At 42.1% G+C, this 27,551-nt stretch overlaps 1 protein-coding gene across 2 annotated transcripts in view; it reads right to left on the bottom strand.

The window, feature by feature from the left end:
- Positions 1-27,551, bottom strand: part of LOC118374950 (glutamate receptor ionotropic, kainate 2-like) — a 197,495-nt gene that overhangs the window by 73,389 nt on the left and 96,555 nt on the right. For both annotated transcript variants that reach the window (XM_052471297.1, XM_052471296.1), the window contains exons 8-9: positions 6,741-6,884; positions 2,335-2,442 (exon numbers count right to left, since the gene is read on the bottom strand). In XM_052471297.1, the coding sequence (XP_052327257.1) occupies positions 2,335-2,442; positions 6,741-6,884 (252 nt within the window). The remainder of the gene's footprint in view (positions 1-2,334; positions 2,443-6,740; positions 6,885-27,551) is intronic.

Raw genomic sequence — 27,551 nt, 5'->3', positions numbered from 1 at the left:
AATCAGAATTTGTTGGTAACATATGTAAGATGTTTTATATTCATCAAATGTGTGTAAGTTACTTCTCATCAGAATGGTATTTTTGTATAATACTGTGGCGGGGTTGCAGTTATCTAAGTTGCATGGGCCGCAGAGAGGGGAGAGGTCAAAGTGTCATCATGTGTAAACATATCTTTTACTCCCTACCTTTCCCAGCGGGGAAAGGAGGTTGGCAGTGTCTGGAATCATTCTATGCTCCCTCTAATGTTGTTTCTATCTTAACCTATAGCCTCATTCTCCTCTCCGTGAGTTTGTCCAGGATTGGTTGTATTTAGAATTGGTTGTATCTAAATGACAATTTGATATATGCCTGTTGATATGGAGGATTGGTTTATGGTTCTGGGGTTTGGGTAAGGAGACAAAGCTGAACGATTTATTATGTCTATGCTGTCTGACTATGTGTGTTCTTTTCTATTAAAGAATTGCAGTTGCAATGCAGGGGGGGCTCTCAGAGAATACACTGAGAGACACTGAATTACCTGAGAGTCACCGGATTGTGATAGAGCTGATATAATTAAGATGACTTTGATAACTAACTCTGACTTGTGTGTGTGGTTTGCTGTCCTGGTTTGGTAAATAGAGGAAATTTCCACGACACTGATCTCTACTGAGTGTTTCATTTCCTGAACCTTCTGCAGTCACTCCTGGATCATCTGCTGCACTTCTGCCTCTGTCTGCCCCAGCTGAGCCTTCTTTTTCCATACTCTTATAATAATAATAATAATATATGCCATTTAGCTGACGCTTTTATCCAAAGCGACTTACAGTCATGTGTGCATACATTCTTCTAGAGGGACAGTGTAGTTAGTCTTGTGGTCTGTTTTCTTGCACTGGACACAAACACACATCTGATCAGTCCTACAGAACAGGTCCAGAGGTTTGTCATGTTCCTTACACATCCTGTCATCCAGGTTCTTTACTGGGTAAATCAGCTCATGTCTCTTCAGGGCTGGGGCTATCTGATGAGGCTGCAGGTGAGTCTCACAGTAAGACTAGGCATGACTTCAGAGCCTTCAGCTTTGTCCCAGTGCACACGTCACAGGCCACTCTCCCAAGCTCGGCAAAGTTTTGGTCTGGGCTGCGGCTAGCTCTCAGTTGAACTGACTTCCGGAACTGAGCAGCCATCTCAGAAATGAAAGCAGTGATGCAAATCTCAGGTCTCCTGTCGAATTTCTTCCTACAGATTGGACACTGGCACAGGTCATCACTGTCCCAGTATTTTGTGATGCAGGCCATGCAGAAGTTGTGGTTACTGGCTCAGTGAACACATCCAGACAGATAGAGCACAGGAAGTTCTATTCAGACTGGGACTGTTGCAGTACGTCATATCTAGACAGAGACCAAAAGTGAAACCATTGAGCAATTCCTTGAATCTCTCAGCTCTCGTAGTTGATAATTCATTAAGTGTATTTGAGTGTAAATTAAAAACTAGTTGTAAAAATGTCATTATGATACAAGTTAATCTTGATAAATGGTTTCACCATAGAGATTGGAAATCGTCCTAAATGAGTCGTAAAACAGGTAAAGACATGAACACGGTAGTTAGTCAGTCATCTCCTCTCACCTGCGTGTCTGTTCTTTCTGTTTGTGAAAGAGGTCTGGAGAAAGTTAGTTCAGAGAGATTAGTAGGTCTAAAGAGTCTGAGAAACCTTCTCTGTGAAACCTTCTCTGAGAAACCTTCTCTGAGAAACCTTCTCTGAGAAACCTTCTCTGAGAAACCTCTGTGAAACCTCTGAGAAACCTTCTCTGAGAAACCTTCTCTGTGAAACCTTCTCTGAGAAACCTTCTCTGAGAAACCTTCTCTGTGAAACCTTCTCTGAGAAACCTTCTCTGTGAAACCTTTTCTGAGAAACCTTCTCTGTGAAATCTTTGAGAAAACTTCTCTGAGAAACCTTCCCTGAGAAAACTTCTCTGAGAAACCTTCTCTGTGAAACGTTCTCTGAGAAACGTTCTCTGAGAAACGTTCTCTGAGAAACGTTCTTTCAGAAACCTTCTCTGAGAAACCTTCTCTGTGAAACCTTCTCTGAGAAACCTTCTCTGAGAAACCTTTAGTTTCACTTCAGCAGAATGACTTTAAAATGTTCCTCCCCATCCGATACTGCTATTGGCTACAGCCCTGAATCATAGAGCCTTTCCCAAATGTACCACAAGTTTGGTTAGAGTTTTGTTTTCTTTTGTTTTCAAAGAAATCTTGGTATGTTTAAAACACAACTTAACCTTATGGAAAAGTAAGTTACAGGTATTTGGAAAGAGTAAAGGAAAATCCAAAGAAATGTTGAAACCACACACACACACCTTTTCCAGTCCGTCCTCCTTAAGACTGATCACGTCCAGGTCGAAGTCTGTCCTCAGTCCGTTGGTTCTGTTGAAGAGGATTCGTCCAGTCAAGCCATCCCAATGGGCCTATAGAGAGAGAGAGAGACACAGACACACACACACACACACACACACACACACACACACACACACACACACACACACACACACACACACACACACACACACACACACACACACACACACACACACACACACACACACACACACACACACACACACACACACACACACACACACCACCCAATTCAACTAAAAAACTAATCCAAAGTGTCCAAATTGTATCCCTCAATTACCCATAATCCTACATGCTCTTTCATTGTATTTCAATCCAAAACCATAGCCCCACAATGTTTCCATTTCAATTAGCTAGCCGTTCCGTCTGGCTCTCTCCACACTGTCTGCATTTCACAACAACAGACAACAGAGAGGAGGCTTGTTTGACAGGTATAAGAGGTCATTACGCTGTGAAGTTGGTTAGTGGTGCTTGAAGTTTCACTTCAAAGTGATTGGAGGATCAGAGAGACAGCGTGGGGAGAGATGAGAGATGGAGCAGAGAGGAGGGAGGGAGGAGGGGAGGAGGGAGAGAGGAAGGGAAGAAAGTACAATGGTTCATTCTGTAAATGACCTACAATAACACAGCACACACAATGAAAGCGCTCTCGTCTGCAAAGCGAATGGCTGACCTTAGTGACCTTAGTGACAGGGGTTCGAGAGATGTAACAGGGCTTTGATATAGACACACGCTGAGATATGGTTATGCAGACAGGTAGAGATGTCTTCCTTATCTCTGTCTCTATTATACGTGATAGGACCCCCCCCCACACACACACACACACACCCACACACACACACACACACACACAGTGTCCTCTGTAATTATTAGGACAGTAAAAATGTTTTCTTCTTTTGGCTCTGTACTTTGGATTTGAGATCAAACAATGACTTTGAGGTTTAAGTGCAGATTCCAAAATGACACAATACATTATTTAAACACTATTTTTTTTACTACTTTTAACACACACAAGTGAATTTGTCCCAATACCTTTGATTCTCTAAAATGTGGGGACATATATTTTTTATTTGTTTTGTTATGCAAAGTTGTATTTATTACAAACAAACAAAACTATAATACAGACCTAAATGGGTTCACAAGCAATAGTCATCACCTCCCAGTCATAGAAACAACAAGACAAATAAAATGTGTCCAGATTCTAGAATTGTTGTTTCTACCAGTGATCCTAGAAAGCATTTGTTCATGCGATGCTACCTCCAACATTGAATCTATCCATGGTTTCAAAGTAGGAGTGGCATAACCCTTCCTAATTCTGAGGATTACTCTAGCTGCTGTAACCATACCAACAGTGATCAGTGGTGGAAAAAGTAGACAATTCTCATAATTGAGTAAATGTAAAGATACCTTAATAGAAAATGACTCAAGTAAAATTGAATGTCACCCAGTAAAATACTACTTGAGTAAAAGTCAAAAAATATTTTTTTGATATATTCTTACGTATCAAAGTAAAAGTATAAATAATTTCAAATTCCTTATATTAATCAAACCAGACGGCACAATTTTTAAAATGTTATTTTACAGATAGCCAGGGGCACACTCCAACACTCATACATAATTTACAAACGGAGCATTTGTGTTTAGTAAGTCCGCCAGATCAGAGGCAGTAGGGAGGACCAGGGATGTTCTCTTGATAAGTGTGTGAATTGGACCATTTTCCTGTCCTCTTAATTAACCTTTACAGGATGGGTGTCCCTAAACCGGGACGGTTGTTGCTAACGTGCACTAATGTGACAAAAATGACGTTGTATACAACAGCCAACTTTCTGGGACATCGACGTGTCTTATATGGGCAGAAAGCATAAATTGTTGTTAATCTAACTGTAGTGTCCAATTAACAGTAGCTATCACAGTGAAAAATACCATGCTATTGTTTGAGGAGAGTCCACAACAACAAAATACTTTTATCATGGCAACTGGTTTGATACATTCTCCTCTGAAAGGAAATAATGTACTTACATTCAGTAATCTTGCTCTGATTTGCATAGCATAGTTTTGTTTGATAAACCCCCCGGCCATCTGGATGTGTGAAAGTTAGTGTATCTGCTAGTGATCCATCATGTATGACATTCCTGGGAGTGTGTAAACTTACATTTTCTTATTACCATAGCATTTTTGTATGTTCTCTGTAGGTATGTACTTGAAAATGTATCAATTGACCAATTTGACACATTTGGGCAAATTCCTGGCAGACTTGATACAAAATATTGTGCAGTAATGTAATTCTTCACTGGATCAGTCTGAAACTTTGCACACACACTGCTGCCATCTGGTGGTCAAAATCTAATTATCACCTAGATTCCTATCTGAAAGTATTTGCATTTTAAAGATGATGGAACAAAAATAAAAAATAAAAACACATGTTCTTTTGTTTGTATCTTTTTTCAGATCTAATGTGTTTTATTCTCCTACATTAATTTAACATTTTTCACAAACTTCAAAGTGTTTCCTTTCAAATGGTATCAATAATATGCATATTCTTGTTTCAGGTCCTGAGCTACAGGCAGTTAGATTTGGGTATGTCATTTTAGGCGATCCTAAAATCCTTTTTAAATGTAATTTTAGTACTTTTGGGTGTCGGGGAAAATGTATGGAGTAAAAAGTACATTATTTTCTTTAGGAATGTAGTGAAGTAAAAGTTGTCAAAAATATAAATAGTAAAGTACAGTACAGATACCCCCAAAAACTACTTAGGTAGTACTTTTTTACTTAAGTACTTTACACAAAATTAGTTAACTCTGTTCTAATGCCCAGGAGGCATATTCTCGGGGAAACTAGAATTGTTAACCACAACCATTCCTTCAGATATTTCAAAACATCCTTCCAGAAAGGTAGCAATAATGTACATTCCCATCCTGTGTGTTAAAATGTCCCAGTGTCTTTTTGGCATTTCCAACACAAAGAATTGTTGACCAGACCCATTTTATGAAGCCTTGTTGGGGTCCAATAAAACCTATGTAGAATCTTATATTGAGTAAATCTCCTCCTGGCTTCCCTTATGTTCCTCCCTGAGCTGGACAAGATCTTCTACCAGGTATCATCCTCAATTTCACACTTAAAGTCAGTTTGCCATATTGTTCAAAAGTTTTTACAGTCTTTACCCTGCAGATGGCTAAATATTGTGTAAAATAATTCTGCTTTAAGTTTGGGTAATTCCAAATACTGCGCTATTGGGTTATTTCCTGGATTTTGTTGACAGCCGGTTAACAAACATTCAAACTGATATTTCCAGAAATGTCCCTTGTCTCACACACATATATTGTTATACCAAATCTAAGTACGACATTGAAACCTCTTCGTTGTACAGATCACCTATAGTATGAATTCCTTTCATTAGCCTTCGTTTTCAGTACACAGACTTCCCTCCTATCTGTAGCCTAGGATTGTGCCACAGTGATGAGTATCCTTTAAGATGTGAAATTCCACATATCTTGTGTAATGTTCTCCACGCCTCTTTTGAGTGTAACAAAATTGGGTTAAGAGTTTCAACAGACTTCTCCCCTGTAAAGTGCTGATATTTCGAAACGGTTCACCCGATATGGATGAAAATCCCCTCAAGTTAAAGCTGACAGTCAGCATTTTAACCTCATAGTCGTTGTTGAAGTATAGAGCCAAAAGAAGAAAAATAGCTTCACTGTCCCAATAATTAGGGAGGGCACTGGATAGTAACACACACACCTGCATCTACACTCACAGATATGTCGTCTCATACACAAAAAGGATAACACAGCCTCAGATTCACACTGTGCATATATTACCCACTGAAGGTGAAAAGGGGGTGTGTTCAGCAGAAGATGTGGGGTGGGGGGGTGTGGGGGGTCTGCTCCATTAACCCAGGGGGTGATTAGAAAAGGCCCAGTGTGTCACCTGAATTGACTGATTTTAAATGGAACTGTCCCCTGGTTTCCTGTCCGAGAGTTCAGGGTTTGTTGAGTCAAACAGGGATGCTGCTGGTAGCTGGATGGTCCAGTCGTTTTGTGCTTTAGCTAACTCCTCTCAGTGTTCATTCATTTGTCATGCCAAACATGTACAGTATGTGTTGACAATGCTACAGCGCAGCAGAATGAATAATATGTGTACACAGTGCTTTACAGGTAAAGCTGTCTCAAAGGGCATGGGATTCAAATGAATAGAAGAGACTCGGAGGAATATATGAAAGATACTCTGTATATTTGACGTTGTATATGCTACTACAGCATATACAAGTATGGCTTGATTGCATGAAGTCATAGTCACTCAATTCATCATATACTGTATGTCAATGAAGCTTGAACATTTGGCACTACGGTACCTCTTTGATGAGGCTGATGAAGCGCCCCCCGAAGCGCCAGGGTTTGTGACGGTTGCACTGCAGCGAGCTGACGGTGATCTGCTGCGACTGCTGCACCGCCACAGCCACAACGTGCACCGCGTCGAACATCAGCGCTGCGTCCGTCTGCACAGAGGTAGTTGTGATGTCAGAGCGTTATTACATCATGAGACAAAAGGTCTCTCTTGCAAAAGAGATTTGATTAAATCTCCACGAGACAACCTGTGTAAAAGGTTACATCAAAATGAAGAGCATTGTTATGTCAGAGCATGATTACATCATATGAGGCATTATGACATCGGATCATTATTAAGAGCTGTGCAGATACAGAGCTATGGGCTATGGATGTTCACTGAGTACCCACTTGTCCCTCTAGTCAAAGTGGCTAGTGCCTTCACACACAAGGGTGACAGTCGACGATGACGATAGCAACTAAATAAACAAACATTATCGATATGCGTAAAGTGAATCGCTATAACATCATAAACATGCATAAAAAATATTTACATCCAACACAAATCATAAACCCAAAAATAGATGAGAAAACAAGGATTTGCTAGAGTGGCAAGTTAGCTGGTCCTGCTCAACAAAGATGGCACCGGTTCAAACAATACAGCAGAATCCTATTTCCTTGCCTCGGCTGAGCAGCTTCCAAGGGCCCGAGCACCTCCAACCTCTCTTTCTGGATAGAATTGGCTTCATGGAAAATGAATGGGCCACCACGCCTGTCACTTCTGTCTGCAAGTGCCTGTAGGCCTACTTCATCGAGGCCATTATGATGTCCGAATATTTATACTTCATAAAAGCCAATAATTGATGGGCTCCCTTGGTATTGTGATGTAGCTGGAACATTATGACATCTTGAAGCATCCCTCAAGAAACATAATGACATACTTATTCCATCAGCAAATGATTCCATTACATTCACTGAATCATGCATCTATTTAAGTGAGAGGGACATGAGCAAATGGCATCGTCAAATAAACTGCATCGTAATGAATGTACTGTATTCTTGTGCTTCCAGCCACATGTCTATGCGGGCAACCTGGATTATTTAAATAAATTGTAGGACTGCACAGGCTATGTACTGTATATAGTTAACTGCAATTCAGCTCTTAGCTGCAAACGTGTAACATGAGTAAACAAGAAGAAAACAAAGAGCGGCTGAATCATCCACTTCCCTCTGCATGTCTTTAGGAGGACTATCTCTCAGTGTAAGAGAGAGTAGAGACTAGAGAAGATTATCCAGCCAACGACAGCCTTTAGAATAGCCCAGTCGGTGTCGCATCCAATGAGAGAAGCTCTCTTTGGCCGGTCAGCCTGTAACTGTGGAGACTAATGGCTCCTGATAGCTGTGCCCACTCCCTGGAGAGCGAGGGCAGAGCGGGCGCTGCTGCAGATGGCACACGGGCTACAGTGTCAGTCAGCTCCACTCCAAAACGACACACTAAATAGATGCAATGTGGGCACGCTATCATGTTCCCTCTCTGAGTAATACATTGTCCATGTATCCTCCTAGATGGGGAGATACACTACAGAGGTAAATTATGTGCTATTGCAAATATGATCTTGTCTGATTGTGGGACCAAATCAGGATGATTGTGTCTGATTTCATCTTGATATTTAAAGTGACAACATGACACTTCAAAATTATAGTTTCTCAATCCAGCTGTACGCCTCAATCTAAAATGAATGCAAGAGAGAAGCACCATGTGATTTCCAGATTTGTGGTGCGTACCTTTTTAGGGCTGAAGTAGACGTTGTAACCAACAACCCACTGGGCAAAAACTGATTGGATTTCCATGTAATAAGGCCTCCTGGGTGGCGCAGTGGTTAAGGGCGCTGTACTGCAGCGCCAGCTTTGCCATCAGAGACTCTGGGTTCGCGCCCAGGCTCTGTCGTAACTGTCCGCGACTGGGAGGTCCATGGGGCGATGCACAATTGGCCTAGCGTCGTTAGGGAGGGCTTGGTCGGTAGGGATGTCCTTGTCTCATCGCGCACCAGCGGGCCGGGTGCAGTGTGCGCTAACCAAGGTTGCCAGGTGTTTCCTCTGACACATTGATGCGGCTGGCTTCCGGGTTGGATGCACGCTGTGTTAAGAAGCAGTGCGGGAGTTGTAGCGATGAGACAAGATAGTAGCTACTACAACAATTGGACACCATGAAATTGGGGAGTAAAAAAAAAAAAAAAGAATTCTAAAGTGTAATTTCAACAATAAAAATGATATGTAATGATATGTAATGATGTGGAAAACTGATTGGATTTTCAAAAAGTAAGGGAATATCTTATTTTTTTCCACCCAACTTTTGGTGGTTCAAATGTTTGTTGATTTTTACGTTGAATCAACTAGATGTTGAAATTGCATCTGTGCCCAGTTGGAAGCTGTTACTTGTTATGAGTACACGTTGTGAGTTTCAACACAGGCAATCCATATTCACTTCCTGGTTTGAGTGGAAGGAAGCCATCTTGTCTACAGGTTGTAGTCAGACAGTTTCGTAACTAGGAAAGTTTATACAGTGTAAACCCCAATGTGCTGTCATTACTCAAAACTTCTGAGGAAACCCATTGCACTTACTATATCTGAGTACAGTTACTTCTTAAAGTGATTTTGTATTCATTAATCAAACCGATAGAGTCACTGTGATCTTGCAGGGCAGGGTTGTCAAACTCATTCCATGGAGGGCCTAGTGTCTGCAGGTTTTTGTTATTTCCTTTCAATTAAGAACTAGAAAACCAGGTGAGCGGAGTTCCTTACTAATTCATTAGTCAATCTTAATTCATCAATCCAGTATGGAGGGCGGAGCGAAAACCAACAGACACTCTGCCCTCTGTGAAATTAGTTTGACACCTGTGCTGTAGTGGGTCCAGATTTGAGTTGTGTCAGAATAAACATTTTGAGTCACCCCGCCCCCACCCCGCCCTAAGCCACGCCTCCAATATAATTTCCAAGTGTGCCTTGCCTTTCTGAGTGACTTGTAGAGTTACCACCCATGACTGTATTTGTTTTCAGTCCTGTGGCCTTCACCAAGAGTTCCTAGGCAAATGTTATCATTACAGTTACACTCTTTATGACAGTACATTAAAGATCTCATAAGGCCTTATTTTGAGGCCTAGCTAATACAGTGGCCATGAAACTCATGGTTTACAGGCATCAATCAGGCTTGCAAGTTGGGTCGCAAACTTCTTTCCAATAGGGATTTCTAGAAAATCAGGGAAATTTTCCAGAATTTTGCAACCCTACCTGCAAGTTACATTATACTGGCTTCCAAAATGATGTGTAATTCCTATTGGAATCCAGCCAGAGTTAAGATATTCAACTGTTTCTATTCACCCGCAACCTGCTTTCATACTGACTGCCAGGTTTACGAACAGTGTGAGGAGACTACCTACGCCATTTAAACTGGAACAACCATTTCAGTAACGGGTGAATAAAATCAAATGAAATTACTGGATTAGTTATGTTTAAAATTGATTTTATTTCATCTTTGTGTAGCGTAAGATAAATCAATCAATCACTGAATGTACATGCAAAAACACAGATATTCAAAGCAATTCCAAAAATCTACCTGTGGTAGAGCACACTGCATTTGAGTTAAAATTGACTTGGGGTTCACAGTGTATTCAAAAAAAGCCTTGGGGTTTACTGTATAGTTAAAAAAGCTTGGGGTTTACAGTGTATTTTTTTTAAAGCCTTGGGGTCAACGGTGTAGTTCAAGAAAGCCTTGAGATTTACAGTGTAGTTTAAAAAAGACTTGTGGTTTACTGTATAGTTTAAAAAGCCTTGGGGTTTACTGTATAGTTAAAAATGACTTGGAGTTTACTGTATAGTTAAAAAAGACTTGTGGTTTACTGTATAGTTAAAATGACTTGGAGTTTACTGTATAGTTAAAAAAGCCTTGGGGTTTACTGTATAGTTAAAAATGACTTGGAGTTTACTGTATAGTTAAAAAAGACTTGTGGTTTACTGTATAGTTAAAATGACTTGGAGTTTACTGTATAGTTAAAAAAGCCTTGGGGTTTACTGTATAGTTAAAAATGACTTGGAGTTTACTGTATAGTTAAAAAATACATGTGGTTTACTGTATAGTTAAAAATGACTTGGAGTTTACTTTAAAAAAGCATTGGGGTTTACTGTATAGTTAAAAAAGACTTGTGGTTTACTGTGTAGTTAAAAATGACTTGGAGTTTACTGTATAGTTAAAAAAGCCTTGGGGTTTACTGTATAGTTAAAAATGACTTGGAGTTTACTGTATAGTTAAAAAAGCTTTGGGGTTTACTGTATAGTTCAAAAAGACTTGGGGTTTACTGTATAGTTAAAAAAGACTTGGGGTTTACTGTGTAGTTAAAAAGGTTTATTGTATAGTTAAAAAAGACTTGGGGTTTACTGTATAGTTTAAAAAGCGTGTACAGTATAGTTTTAAAAAGCGTGTACTCTATAGTTTAAAAAGCATGTACAGTATAGATTTAAAAAACGTGTACAGTATAGTTATAAAAAGCGTGTACTGTATAGTTTTAAAAGCATGTACAGTATAGTTTTAAAAAGCGTGTACAGTATAGTTTTAAAAAGCGTGTACAGTATAGTTTTAAAAAGCGTGTACAGTATAGTTTTAAAACGTGTGTACAGTATAGTTTTAAAAAACGTGTACAGTATAGTTTTAAAAAGCGTGTACAGTATAGTTTTAAAAAGTGTGTACAGTATAGTTTTAAAAAACGTGTACAGTATAGTTTTAAAAAGCGTGTACAGTATAGTTTTAAAAAACGTGTACAGTATAGTTTTAAAAAGCGTGTACAGTATATTTTTAAAAAGCGTGTACAGTATAGTTTTAAAAAGCGTGTACAGTATAGTTTTAAAAAGCGTGTACAGTATATTTTTAAAAAGCGTGTACAGTATATTTTTAAAAAACGTGTACAGTATAGTTTTAAAAAACGTGTACAGTATAGTTTTAAAAAACGTGTACAGTATAGTTTTAAAAAGCGTGTACAGTATATTTTTAAAAAGCGTGTACAGTATAGTTTTAAAAAACGTGTACAGTATAGTTTTAAAAAGCGTGTACAGTATATTTTTAAAAAGCGTGTACAGTATAGTTGTAAAAAGCGTGTACAGTATAGTTTTAAAAAGCGTGTACAGTATATTTTTAAAAAGCGTGTACAGTATAGTTTTAAAACGTGTGTACAGTATAGTTTTAAAACGTGTGTACAGTATAGTTTTAAAAAGCGTGTACAGTATAGTTTTAAAAAACGTGTACAGTATAGTTTTAAAAAGCGTGTACAGTATAGTTTTAAAAAACGTGTACAGTATAGTTTTAAAAAGCGTGTACAGTATAGTTTTAAAAAACGTGTACAGTATAGTTTTAAAAAGCGTGTACAGTATATTTTTAAAAAGCGTGTACAGTATAGTTTTAAAAAGCGTGTACAGTATAGTTTTAAAAAGCGTGTACAGTATATTTTTAAAAAGCGTGTACAGTATAGTTTTAAAACGTGTGTACAGTATAGTTTTAAAACGTGTGTACAGTATAGTTTTAAAAAGCGTGTACAGTATAGTTTTAAAAAGCGTGTACAGTATAGTTTTAAAACGTGTGTACAGTATAGTTTTAAAACGTGTGTACAGTATAGTTTTAAAAAGCGGGTACAGTATAGTTTTAAAAAGTGTGTACAGTATAGTTTTAAAAAGCGTGTACAGTATAGTTTTAAAACGTGTGTACAGTATAGTTTTAAAACGTGTGTACAGTATAGTTTTAAAAAGCGTGTACAGTATAGTTTTAAAAAGCGTGTACAGTATAGTTTTAAAAAGCGTGTACAGTATAGTTTTAAAAAGCGTGTACAGTATAGTTTTAAAAAGCGTGTACAGTATAGTTTTAAAAAGCGTGTACAGTATAGTTTTAAAAAGCGTGTACAGTATAGTTTTAAAAAGCGTGTACAGTATAGTTTTAAAAAGCGTGTACAGTATAGTTTTAAAAAGCATGTACAGTATAGTTTTAAAAAGCGTGTACAGTATAGTTTTAAAAAGCGTGTACAGTATAGTTTTAAAAAGCGTGTACAGTATAGTTTTAAAAAGCGTGTACAGTATAGTTTTAAAAAGCGTGTACAGTATAGTTTTAAAAAGCGTGTACAGTATAGTTTTAAAAGGCATGTACAGTATAGTTTTAAAAAGCGTGTACAGTATAGTTTTAAAAAGCGTGTACAGTATAGTTTTAAAAGGCATGTACAGTATAGTTTTAAAAAGCGTGTACAGTATAGTTTAAAAAGCGTGTACAGTATAGTTTTAAAAAGCGTGTACAGTATAGTTTTAAAAAGCATGTACAGTATAGATTTAAAAAGCGTGTACAGTATAGTTTAAAAAGCGTGTACAGTATAGTTTTAAAAAGCGTGTACAGTATAGTTTTAAAAAGCGTGTACAGTATAGTTTAAAAAGCGTGTACAGTATAGTTTTAAAAAGCGTGTACAGTATAGTTTTAAAAGGCATGTACAGTATAGTTTTAAAAAGCGTGTACAGTATAGTTTTAAAAAGCGTGTACAGTATAGTTTAAAAAGCGTGTACAGTATAGTTTTAAAAAGCGTGTACAGTATAGTTTAAAAAGCGTGTACAGTATAGTTTTAAAACGGCCTACTTATATGTTTGGGGGGTTTTCTATGTGGACTTTTCATTCCTTTGGATTATTATGAAGACTATCAAGTGAAGAGGTCACATCAATACTTGTTTCATTTCTCACAGCTGGATTATTTGGATGTTTTGCTTATTTGTGATTTCTTCTGGTTTTGGAATGATCGTAATTGAACAGTTACTTTCATTGGAAGACAGACATTGTTTCTGAACTAAAACAAAAATGTGACTTCATTTGTTATTCAGAGTATTGATTTCAGGGAATTATGGTTTGATTCTGAATGCAAGCTTAATAATTTCTGAATACAGATCATTCTTTACATGACATCTATGCTCTCCCTTGTTTTTTGAAAAGTGCTGTTGGGTTTACTGCTAACTAACCTTTATCGTGTCTAATTTCATTTTATACATGATAAACCATAACCCTACCCTTACCCTAACCCTAACCTTAACTATATCCCTTACCTAACCCTTACCCTAACCTTAACTATATCCCTTACCTAACCCTAACCCTAACCCTAACCCTAACCCTAACCCTAACCCTAACCTTAACTATATCCCTTACCTAACCCTAACCCTAACCCTAACCCTAACCCTAACCCTAACCCTAACCCTAACCTTAACTATATCCCTTACCTAACCCTAACCCTAACCCTAACCCTAACCCTAACCTTAGCCATTTTACATTTCAACTTCAATGGGGTGGCGTCAGAGTTGGGACGTCCCAAGGATCCCGTTTAGATATTTCCCTCCCGCCTCTGCCATATCATATGAACTATTGAAATCATCCACTTCCAAACTCCAATTTAACTGAAGCTATTGAGGGCGTAGCTCCTTTCGAGCTGTCAGTGTAAATGGATCTGTCAGAGGAGGGTCAGGCGGAAGGCCGGGGTGAACAGCAGGGAGTCGTCTCAGCCTCGGCACAACTCTGCTACTCTCCTTTTCTAGTTTATCTCTCTGGGCACAAAGAATCCCATGTGTTATCTGACAGACAGCTCGAGAAGAGAGGAGAGAGGGGGAGGGAGAGAGATAGGGGGAAGGAGGGAGCAATAGCAATAGAGAGGGAGGGAGGGAAGGAGGGAGAGACAGAGAGCAAGAAAGACAGAAGGACAGAGATATAAGAAGAGAGGAAGGGAGGAAAAGAGACAGAAAGGATGGGGTAAAAAGAGAGTCAGCATTCAGCCCCCTGCCAGTCTTCCACTGTCGGCGTTGCTTTGGAGTTTGAGCCCTCTGGTGTCAAAGCCCAGATCAGATGATCTGATATTCATCCATCCCTGTTGATTCTTTTATCCCCAGAGCTTTGAGAGAGGTCAGTGTTATCTACACAGCCTGTCAATATGTATGTCTCTTTGTTGCCCCTGTGTGTTTGTTTGCTGTGTGTGTGGGGGGGGATCTGTGGGGGGGGGGGGCTGTGTGTGTGTGGGGAGAGGGGGGCTGTGTGTGTGTGGGGAGTGGGGGGGGGGCTGTGTGTGTGGGGAGAGGGGGGGCTGTGTGTGTGGGGAGAGGGGGGCTGTGTGTGTGTGGGGAGGGTGGGGACTGTGTGTGTGTGGGGGGGGGGGACTGTGTGTGTGTGGGGGGGACTGTGTGTGTGTGGGGAGGGGGGTACTGTGTGTGTGTGGGGAGGGGGGGGACTGTGTGTGTGTGGGGAGGGTGGGGACTGTGTGTGTGGGGAGGGGGGACTGTGTGTGTGTGGGGGGGGGGGGACTGTGTGGGGAGTGGGGGGACTGTGTGTGTGTGGGGAGGGTGGGGACTGTGTGTGTGTGGGGAGAGGGGGACTGTGTGTGTGTGGGGAGGGTGGGGACATGTGTGTGTGTGGGGAGGGGGACTGTGTGTGTGGGGGAGGGGGGGACTGTGTGTGTGTGGGGAGGGGGGACTGTGTGTGTGTGGGGATGTGTGTGTGGGGGGGGGGGACTGTGTGTGTGTGGGGGGGGGGACTGTGTGTGTGTGGGGAGGGGGGGACTGTGTGTGTGTGGGGGGGGGGACTGTGTGTGTGTGGGGAGGGGGGGACTGTGTGTGTGTGGGGAGGGGGGGACTGTGTGTGTGGGGGGGGGGGGGACTGTGTGTGTGGGGAGGGTGGGGACTGTGTGTGTGTGGGGGAGGGGGGGACTGTGTGGGGAGAGGGGGGTGTGGGGAGGGGGGGACTGTGTGTGTGTGGGGGGGAGGGGGGGACTGTGTGTGTGTGGGGAGGGGGGCTGTGTGTGGGTGGGGAGGGTGGGGACTGTGTGTGTGTGGGGAGAGGGGGGACTGTGTGTGTGTGGGGAGGGGGTGTGTGTGTGTGTGGGGAGGGGGGGACTGTGTGTGTGTGGGGAGGGGGGGACTGTGTGTGTGGGGGAGGGGGGACTGTGTGTGTGTGGGGAGGGGGGACTGTGTGTGGGGAGACTGTGTGTGTGTGGGGGGGGACTGTGTGTGTGTGGGGAGAGGGGGGACTGTGTGTGTGTGGGGGGGGACTGTGTGTGGGGGGACTGTGTGTGTGTGGGGAGGGGGGACTGTGTGTGTGTGGGTGGGGAGGGGGGGACTGTGTGTGTGTGGGGAGGGGGGGGACTGTGTGTGTGGGGAGAGGGGGGACTGTGTGTGTGTGGGGGAGGGGGGACTGTGTGTGTGTGGGGAGGGGGGGACTGTGTGTGTGGGGAGGGGGGAGAGGGGGACTGTGTGTGTGTGGGGAGGGGGGGACTGTGTGTGTGGGGAGGGGGGACTGTGTGTGGGGAGGGGACTGTGTGTGGGGGACTGTGTGTGTGTGGGGAGGGGGGGACTGTGTGTGTGTGGGGAGGGGGGACTGTGCGTGTGTGGGGAGGGGGGGGACTGTGTGTGTGTGGGGAGGGGGGACTGTGTGTGTGTGTGGGGGAGGGGGGACTGTGTGTGGGGGGGGGGGACTGTGTGTGTGTGGGGGGGGGGGACTGTGTGTGTGTGGGGAGGGTGGGGGTACTGTGTGTGTGTGGGGAGGGGGGACTGTGTGTGTGTGGGGAGGGGGGGGGACTGTGTGTGTGTGGGGGGGGGGGGACTGTGTGTGTGTGGGGAGGGTGGGGGTACTGTGTGTGTGTGGTCACAATCACATAGCTGGAAAACTCTACTGCAGTGGCTATGTATTTGATTTAAAAATTGGCAGCGATTTTGCAGCATGCCATTTTAAAATTTTACCTTAATTTAACTAGGCAAGTCAGTAAAGAACAAATTCTTATTTACAATGACAGCCTAACTGCCTGCCTTGTTCAGGGGCAGAACAGCGGATTTTTACCTTGTCAGCTCTTGCAACCTTTCGGTAACAAGTCCAGCGCTCTAACCACTAGGCTACCTGCCGCCCCGACCCGTACAGCATGTAAACGTGCATTTTTATGGGCTAGTGCTGTTGCAACTGCAACAATGTTTTTGTGTATGCCATGTCAAAGGCTTTTTAACTCCATCCATATGACTCAGCTCACTGATAACAGACAGTGTATTCTAGAAATGACCGTAATGCTTTTGAATCAGCATTTATAAGAGAGCAATGAACTAAAGTGATACCAGCTGATAGACTAGCCCGAAAGTGACAATCTGAGCATCCACTGCCTTTTAAATGACCTTTTGTGACAGAACCGTCTTAAACGCATCCTTTCACCCATATCAAAGCTCTTTTGTAAATTGTAGATGTGGAGTGGTGTCTCTTGCTATTGAAACTGGTCGATACACAAACACTCCCCTTGATAAACGTGTCTGTACTTTTTGTAACAGTGGTTCCATTGAAACTGAAACCCATGCCTTCCTTTAGTGTAGGTTAAACAACAAAATTAAAGGATGATGTTCTTTTTGTCAGCTGTCCAGTCAAAATACACATTTTTACGGTCTTGAAAATAAGAAATGATGTGTAATTGGTTTAGGTAACAATAATGTATATGCCTGCGCCAAAGCCAGTTTTTAGTGTCTCAAAATACCATTTGAATAGTTCAAAATGTGGTTTAAATAAAAATGTGTATTTTGTATTATTGTATCATTGTGGAGTGTCACTTAAATACATTTTCCTTACTCTAACTCTGGCTGTCCTCAAGCTCCCCATCACTCGCTTTGTCACAGTCTTATTCCCTATGATCAGAACCAACATACATATACACTGAGAGTCCAAGACATTAAGAATACCTTCCTAATATTGAGCTGCAGGATGACATGGAGTCCCAGAATGAAATGGGAGCAACTGGGAGCTAAAGATACAGCTAAGCGGCTAGCTAACGTTTAGTTAGCTGACTAGCTAGAGCTGGGGGCTAGTTCAACCTGTTGACTTTACTTTGGATGCTTTATTTGATTTTATTATTATTATTAAGTACCAGATTTAAAAAAAATATGGTAATGTCTTCACTTTTTCAACCCCTGGATTTGCAGCAAACATTGGACTACCTAATGTTTTATTGATATTTAAATGGAGGTATGTTGAAGTTGGAACGTGATTAGTAGGGGGTTGGGTGATTAACATTAAACACGTCTTTGTGTCCCTATTTCCCTAAACCACTGTAGGTTTTATTTTCAAGTTTGGCTGCACAGCTTCACAAGTGTCATTTCTCTTGGTTATACTCTCCTGCAACCCGCCTCACCCATTGTGGTGCGGATCTGCTTTTTTCTAAAGTATTTTTATTTTCTTCGGAACAGGAATCCCCCAACAGAAGCTAGCCAGCTAACTTGCTACTAGCTAGTAGTCATCAGCTAACCACTGCTAGCGGTCATCAGCTAACCTTTAGCTCAGAAAACTCTCTGCAATTTGCACAACTCGATTCAAACCAGAGCATACGGACCTATTTTCTCTTCATATCCCCAGATTCTTATTGCAAGCTCTGAACCTTTTCACCTGGATCATCGCAGCTAGCTAGCTGCAATCTGAGTGGCTACCCCCGGCTAAATGTTTCTGTCCCACAGCAAGCACCAATTAGCCTGGAGCTAGCCCATGCTAGGCCTATCTCCCGGCTATCTGAAGAGGTCCATCAGCCACTCCAGGTCTACCACACCTATTTTGCCAATTGGTCTGGACCCCTTTTATTGCTGGTACGGAGCTTCTTCACGACTGGACTACCGACGTAATCTGCCCGAGGGGGTTATTCAACTGGCTCCTACGTCATGACGTCCCCTGAATGCCCATCTGCTAGCCTGATAGCCGCGGCCCGCTAGCAATCTAGAGCATATCGGACTGTTAGCGGAATAGGTCCATCGGCCAATTTCTTGGGCCACTATACCTATTTTGCCAATTGGACTGAACCCCTTTGCTACACGGAACCCTACTACTCCATCACGACTGGTCTATTCGACTTAACCGCACGAGGATGCTATAACAGACTTCCTCCATCGCGACGTCCCTCAAAGTCCCTTCTGCTAGCTTTCTAGCCCTGGCCTGCTAGCTGTCTGAATCCCCGTGTCTCCAGCCATCCTAACTACTCACTGGACTCCTATGATCACTCGGCTACGCATGCCCCTAATGTCAATATGCCTTGTTCATTGCTGTTCTGGTTAGTGATAATGTCTTATTTCACTGTAGAGCCTCTAGCCCTGCTCAATACGGCTCAGCCAACCCGTTAGTTCCACCTCCCACACATGCGGCGAGATCAGCTGGTTTAAATGTTTCTAGAGACAATATCTCTCTCATCATCACACAATGCCTAGGTTTACCTCCAATGTATTCACATCCTACCATACCTTTGCCTGTACATTATGCCTTGAATCTATTCCATCGCGTACAGAAACCTGCTTCCTTTACTCTCTGTTCCGAACGTACTAAGCAACCAGTTATTATAGCCTTTAGCCGTACCCTTATCCTACTCCTCCTCTGTTCATCTGGTGATGTAGAGGTTAATCCAGGCCCTGCAGTGCTGAGTTCCACTCCTAATCCCCAGGTGCTCTCATTTGTTGACTTCTGTAACCATAAAAGCCTTGGTTTCATGCATGTTAACATTAGAAGCCTTCTCTCTAAGTTTGTTTTATTCACTGTTTTAGCACACTCTGTCAACATGGATGTCATAGCCGTGTCTGAATCCTGGCATAGGAAGACCAACAAAAACCCTGAAATTTCCATCCCTAACTATAACCTTTTCCGACAAGATAGAACTTACAAAGGGGCGGAGTTGCAATCTACTGCAGAAATTCTGTCTTACTATCCAGGTCTGTACCCAAACAATTCAAGCTTCTACGTTTAAAAATCCACCTTTCCAGGAACAAGTCTCTCACCGTTGCTGATTGCTATAGACCACCCTCTGCCCCCAGCTGTGCCCTGGACACCATATGTGAATTGATTGCCCCCCCCCCCCATCTATCTTCAGAGCTCATGCTGCTAGGTGACCTAAACTGGGACATGCTTATTAACACCCCATCCATCCTACAATCTAAGCTTGATGCCCTCAATCTCACAAAAATGATCAATGAACCTACCAGGTACAACCCCAAATCCGTAAACACAGGCACCCTCATAGATATCATCCTAACCAACTTGCCCCCCAAATCCACCTCTGCTGTTTTCAACCAAGATCTCAGCGATCAATGCCTCATTGCCTGCATCCGTAATGGGTCTGCGGTCAAACGACCACCCCTCACCACTGTCAAACGCTCCCTGAAACACTTCAGTGAGCAGGCCTTTCTAATCGACCTGGCCCGGGTATTCTGGAAGGATATTGACCTCATCTCGTCAGTAGAGGATGCCTGGTTATTCTTTAAAAGTGACGTACTAACCATTTTAAATAAACTTGCCCTATTCAATTTTTTTGTAACCAGGAACAGATATAGCCCTTGATTTTCACCAGACCTGACTGCCCTTGACCAGCACAAAAACATCCTGTGGTGTACTGCATTAGAATCGAATAGTCCCCGTGATATGCAACTTTTCAGGGAAGTTAGGAACCAATATACACAGTCAGTTAGGAAAGCTTAGGCTAGCTTTTTCAAACAGACAATTGCATCCTGTAGCACAAACTCAAAAAAGGTCTGGGACACTGTAAAGTCCATGGAGAATTTGAACACCTCCCAGCTGCCCACTGCACTGAGGCTAGAAAACATTGTCACCACCTATAAATCCACTATAATTGAGAATTTCGATAAGCATTTTTCTACGGATGGCCATGCTTTCGCCCTGGCTACACCTACCCCGGTCAACTGCCCTGCATGCCCTACTTCAACTCGCCCAAGCCCCCATTTCTCCTTCACCCATATCCAGATAGCTGATGTTGTGAAAGAGCTGCAAAACTGGACCCCTACATATCAGCCAGGCTAGACAATCTGGACCCTCTCGTTCTAAAATGATCTGCCGAAATTCTTGCAACCCCTACTACTAGCCTGTTCAACCTCTCTTTTGAATTTTCTGAGATTCCCAAAGACTGGAAAGCTGCCGCGATCATCCCCCTCTTCAAAGGGGGAGACACTCTGGGCCCAAACTGCTATAGACAAATATCTATCCTACCCTGCCTTTCTAAGGTCTTCGAAAACCAAGTTAACAAACAGATTACCGACCATTTCGAATCCCACCGTACCTTCTCCACTATGCAATCTGGTTTCAGAGCTGGTCATGGGTGCACCCCAGCCACACTCAAGGTCCTAAACAATATCATAACCGCCATCGATAAAAGACAATACTATGCAGCCGTATTTATCGACCTGGGCAAGGCTTTCGACTCACCACATTCACAGACTTGGTTTCTTGGTTTCTCAAATGACTGCCTCGCCTGGTTTCTCAAATGACTGCCTCGCCTGGTTCACCAACTACTTCTCTGATTGAGTTCAGTGTGTCAAATCGGAGGGCCTGTTGTCCAGACCTTTGGCAGTCTCTATGGTGGTGCCACAGGGTTCAATTCTTGGGCCGACTCTCTTCTCTGTATACATCAATGATGTCGCTCTAGCTGCTGGTGATTATTCGATCCACCTCTATGCAGACGACACCATTCTGTGTGCTTCTGGCCCTTCTTTGGACACTGTGTTAACTAACCTCCAGATGAGCTTCAATGCCATACAACTCTCCTTCCGTGGCATCTAACTGCTCTTAAATGCAAGTAAACTAAATGCATGCTCTTCAACCGATCGCTGCCCGCACCTGCCCTACTGTCCAGCATCACTACTCTGGACGGTTCTGACAGCTACAAATACCTAAGTGTCTGGCTAGACTGTAAACTCTCCTTCCAGACTTACATTAAGCATCTCCAATCCAAAATTAAATCTACAATCAGCTTCCTATTCCGCAACAAAGCCTTCTTCACTGATACTGCCAAACATACCCTAGTAAAACTGACCATCCTACTGATCCTCGACTTTGGCGATGTCATTTACAAAATAACCTCCAACTCTCTACTCAACAAATTGGATGCATTCCATCACAGTGCTATCCGTTTTGTCACCAAAGCCCCATATACTACCCACCACTGCGACCTGTACGCTCTCGTTGGCTGGCCCTCGCTTCATACTCGTCGCCAAACCCACTGGCTCCAGGTCATCTGCAAGTCTTTGCTAGGTAAAGCCCCGCCTTATCTTAGCTCACTGGTCACCATAGCAGCACCCACTCATAGCACATGCTCCAGCAGGTATATCTCACTGGTCACCCCCAAAGCCATTTCCTCTTTGGCTGCCTTTCCTTTCCAGTTCTCTGCTGCCAGTGATTGGAACGAACTGCAAAAATCACTGAAGCTGGAGACTCATATCTCCTTCACTAGCTTTAAGCACCAGCTGTCAGACGAGTTCACAGATCACCTCACCTGTACATAGCCCATCCGACTACCTCATCCCCATACTGTATTTATTGATTTATTTTGCTCCTTTGCACCCCAGTATCTCTACTTGCACATTTATCTTCTGCACATCTATCACTCCAGTGTTTAATTGGTATATTGTAATAACTTCGCCACCATGGCCTCTTTATTGCCTTACCTCCCTTATCTTACCTCATTTGCAGACACTGTATATATACTTTTTTTCTACTGTATTATTGACTGTATGTTTGTTTATTCCATGTGTAACTCTGTGTTATTGTATGTGTCGAACTGCTTTGCTTTATCTTGGCCAGATCGCAGTTGTAAATGAGAACTTGTTCTCAACTAGCCTACCTGGTTAAATAAAGGTGAAAAAAAATAAAAAATAATTGCATTTATGTCCACCCCAGTTTTATGATTGGAATGTGACATAAAACGAGGCAACTGCATGCATTAGGACCATGCGGAAGCCTCCAAGCGGTCGTGTAGGCTCTTTGGAGTGTTTATCCGACTGAAGAAAATAAGACACATTTTTTAAAATGATGTCTCCCTCACTTCTGAAACCAAAGTTGCGACTCTAAGTATGTGCGTCGCGCCAATACAAATATTGCCTGTGACTCTTTCAGAGCATAATCCCCTGGTTACCCAAGTGGATGTGAGCTTTAAGGTGAATAAAACAAAACTTTGGCGTTTTAATACAACCCTTCTTCAAAACAAATTGTTTGTGGTTGAATTTCAAGCTAAAGTAGTGGAATTCTTAGCAGAAAACCAGGACTCTGTAGAGGACCCAACGTTTACATGGATGGCTACTAAAGGGTTAATCAGAGACATATATTTTGCATCTCAGCTCAATAAAGTCAGGAATCACAGAATCAAGTTATCGGAGAAACATTTTTAATGACTTGAACAGAATCTGAAAAGGAATTACTCTAATAATGTCAGCAATGATTTGAGGGTGGATAAACTGAAACTGAATGATTTCTTAAGGAGGAGAGCTGAGTTCATCATGAATAGAGTGAGGCAGAACTATTATTTTAATGAGAGCAAACCAAGCAGGCTTCTAGTCTTAAAATTGAACAAGTGAATCTTGTACTTCTATAGAATCTATTCAATCCCCATCTAAAGGCTTACTTTCTGATCCACAGGAAATGAATGCAACATTTCAGTCTTTTTACCAGGAGTTATATAAATCTTCTATCCAGTTTGAACCAGACAAACGCAACATGATTTGCCCGTACTGGATGAGAAGCGATCTGCGGATCTGGGCCGACCCATCTCATTAGAGGAACTGGAGTCAGCACTGAAAGATGCTAAAAAGGGCAAATCACCTGGACCAGATGGCATTCCACCTCAACTGTTACTACAAATCACCTGGACCAGATGGCATTCCACCTCAACTGTTACTACAAATCACCTGGACCGGATGGCATTCCACCTCAACTGTTACTACAAATCACCTGGACCGGATGGCATTCCACCTCAACATTTACTACAAATCACCTGGACCGGATGGCATTCCACCTCAACATTTACTACAAATCACCTGGACCGGATGGCATTCCACCTCAACATTTACTACAAATCACCTGGACCGGATGGCATTCCACCTCAACTGTTACTACAAATCACCTGGACCGGATGGCATTCCACCTCAACTGTTACTTCAAATCACCTGGACCGGATGGCATTCCACCTCAACATTTACTACAAATCATCTGGACCGGATGGCATTCCACCTCAACATTTACTACAAATCACCTGGACCGGATGGCATTCCACCTCAACTGTTACTACAAATCACCTGGACCGGATGGCATTCCACCTCAACTGTTACTACAAATCACCTGGACCGGATGGCATTCCACCTCAACATTTACTACAAATCACCTGGACCGGATGGCATTCCACCTCAACATTTACTACAAATCACCTGGACCGGATGGCATTCCACCTCAACTGTTACTACAAATCACCTGGACCGGATGGCATTCCACCTCAACATTTACTACAAATTACCTGGACCGGATGGCATTCCACCTCAACTGTTACTAGAAATCATCTGGACCGGATGGCATTCCACCTCAACTGTTACTACAAATCACCTGGACCGGATGGCATTCCACCTCAACATTTACTACAAATTACCTGGACCGGATGGCATTCCACCTCAACTGTTACTACAAATCACCTGGACCGGATGGCATTCCACCTCAACATTTACTACAAATCACCTGGACCGGATGGCATTCCACCTCAACATTTACTACAAATCACCTGGACCGGATGGCATTCCACCTCAACATTTACTACAAATCACCTGGACCGGATGGCATTCCACCTCAACTGTTACTACAAATCACCTGGACCGGATGGCATTCCACCTCAACATTTACTACAAATTACCTGGACCGGATGGCATTCCACCTCAACTGTTACTACATTTTGGGGTCATTTTAGGACCAGTATTATTGGAGTCAATTCATCCAGCCATCGACAAGGTATTTTTTTCATAAGCATACTAACTCTGCATTAATCTCTCTGCTGCCAAAGAAAGGTAAAGATCACACAGATTGTGCAAATTATCCTCCGATATCTTTAATTCACTCTGAACAAAAATGGGATCAAAAAAATGTTGGCGTTACAGATGGAAAAGTATTTGCATAAGTTGATTCAAATGTACCAGATGTACCAGTCAGGTTTTATGAGAGGTCGCCATGCAGCTGACAACGTCAGATGATTAATGCAGGTAGTACATGAAACACAACAATTGGACACACCGTGTGCTGTGCTGTCTCTACAATGGATGCCGAGAAATACATTTTAACAGGCTTGAATGGCAGTAATTGTGGGCTGCCATTTTGGGAAAATAATGTTACCGATATGGCTAGTGTGTTATATGCTAACCCTGTTGCTATGGTGTCTAGTGCTGTCATACCCTCAGGTCCATTCCCTATTTTTCGGGGATGTCGACAAGGGGATGGCCTATCCTCAACGTTATATATTCTGTTAATAGAGCCGTTAGCACTACCTCTAAGGCAGAATGTAATTGCTTCTCTGATACTGATAAAATTGTCCTCCTATATTCAGAATTCAATCTCATCTTTATTATCCATATTTGAAGAATTCAAGTTGCTGTCCGGGTATAAGATAAATTGCATTAATATTGCTTAATGAATTGGCCAAGAAAGTTTCACTTCCCTCAACAATTCCTATGAAAACATAGTTCACTTATTTGGGTATTGGTATACAAACATCTCTGCATGGTCTGGTGAAGTTTAATTATGAGAAAATGTACAAGGAGGTTGAATGAGATTTAACCGTTTTGGAGAAGTTACCTGCTTCTTTACAAACTAGGGTCGTTTCCATAAAGGTGAATGTGTTGCCACGTATCAGTTTCCTGAGCATAATGATTCCAAACCCGTTGTTCAATGCTGGTTGCCACCACCTTCATATAAGGAAATGGCGAGCATACTTTCAGGACATGATTATGTTGGAGTTATCCTCTGCCCGTATGAATAAAGCCAGTACTATCACTTTGAAAACATGGAAAGTAGCTGCCTCAGAAATCTCTAAACTTATGAATATGATGTACAGTTGAAGTCGGAAGTTTACATACACCTTAGTCAAATATATTTGAACTCAGTTTTTCACAATTCATGACATTTAATCAAAGTAAAAATTCCCGGTCTTAGGTCAGTTAGGATCACCACTTTATTTTAAGAATGTGAAATGTCAGAATAATAGTAGAGAGATTCATTTATTTCAGCTTTTATTTCTTTCATCACATTCCCAGTGGGTCAGAAGTTTACATACACTCAATTAGTATTTGGTAGCATTGCCTTTAAATTGTTTGACTTGGGTCAAATGTTTCAGGTAGCCTTCCACAAGTTTCCCACAATAAGTTGGGTGAATTTTGGCCCAGTCCACCTGACAGAGCTGGTGTAACTGAGTCAAGTTAAGGTCTCCTTGCTCGCACACGCTTTTTCAGTTCTGCCTACAAATTTTCTATAGAATTGAGGTCAGGGCTTTGCGCTGGCCACTCCAATACCTTGACTTTGTTGTCCTTAAGCCATTTTGCCACAGCTTTACAAGTATGCTTGGGGTCATTGTCCATTTGGAAGACCCATTTGCTACCAAGCTTTAACTTCCTGACTGATGTCTTGAGATGTTGCTTCAATATTTCCACATCATTTTTCTTTCCTCATGACGCCATCTATTTTGTGAAGTGCACCGTCACTCCAGTAGCAAAGCACCCCCACAACATGATGCTGCCACCCCCATGCTTCACGGTTGGGATGGTGTTTTTCAGCTTGCAAACCAAATATAACGATGGTCATTATGGACACACAGTTCTATTTTTGTTTCATCAGACCAGAGGACATTTCTCCAAAAAGTACAATCTTTGTCCCCATGTGCAGTTGCAAACCGTAGTCTGGCTTTTTTATGGCAGCATTGGAGCAGTGGCTTCTTTGTTTGCTGAGTGGCTTTTCAGGGGATGTCGATATAGGACACATTTTACTGTGGATACAAATACTTTTGTACCTGTTTCCTCCAGCATCTTCACAAGATCCTTTGCTGTTGTTCTGGGATTGATCTGCACTTTTCGCACCAAAGTACATTCATCTCTAGGAGACAGAACGTGTCTCCTTCCTGAGCGGTATGACAGCTGCGTGGTCTCATGGTGTTTATACTTGCATACTATTGTTTTTACAGATGAACGTGGTACCTTCAGGCATTTGGAAATTGCTCTCAAAGAGGAACCAGACTTGTGGAGGTCTACAACTTTTTGTTTCTGAGGTCTTGGCTGATTTCTTTTGATTTTCCCATGATATCAAGCAAAGAGGCACTGAGTTTGAAGGTAGGCCTTGAAATACATCCACAGGTACACCTCCAATTGACTCAAATTATGTCAATTAGCCTATCAGAAGTTTCTAAAGCCATGACATCATTTTCTGGAATTTTCCAAGCTGTTTAAAGGCACAGTCAACTTAGTGTATGTAAACTTCTGACCGACTGGAATTGTGATACAGTGAAGTATAATTTAAATAATCGGTCTGTAAACAATTGTTGGAAAAATGACTTGTGTCATGCACAAAGTAGATGTCCTAACCGACTTGCCAAAACTATAGTTTGTTAACAAGACATTTTTGGAGAGGTTGATAAACAAGTTTTAATGATTCCAACCTAAGTGTATGTAAACTTCCGACTTCAACTGTAGGTGTGTGATGTAAAATGCTTACTTGATGGTGTTGTATTAGCAAATTACTGCTGTGTATATTCTAGTGTAGTGCATGTTGTTTATTTTAATTTGATAAAACCTTTTTCCTCACATTTTGTTCATTCAGCGTATAATCTATAGATATGTGGTTATTGATAGATTTATAACTACAGTTGATGTAAACTGTCCTCCATGACGTCTTGTATTTTACAGATTCCTGTGATCATTTAGACTAGGCTACAACCATTCACATGATGCTGGGTTTCTGTACAGCACTTTGAGATAATAATAATAATATATGC

Source organism: Oncorhynchus keta, chromosome 19, assembly GCF_023373465.1.
Source record: "Oncorhynchus keta strain PuntledgeMale-10-30-2019 chromosome 19, Oket_V2, whole genome shotgun sequence".
Classification (NCBI taxonomy): domain Eukaryota; kingdom Metazoa; phylum Chordata; class Actinopteri; order Salmoniformes; family Salmonidae; genus Oncorhynchus; species Oncorhynchus keta.
The sequence above is the reverse complement of the archived record's forward strand: the minus strand, read 5'-3'. Positions and strand labels throughout refer to the sequence as shown.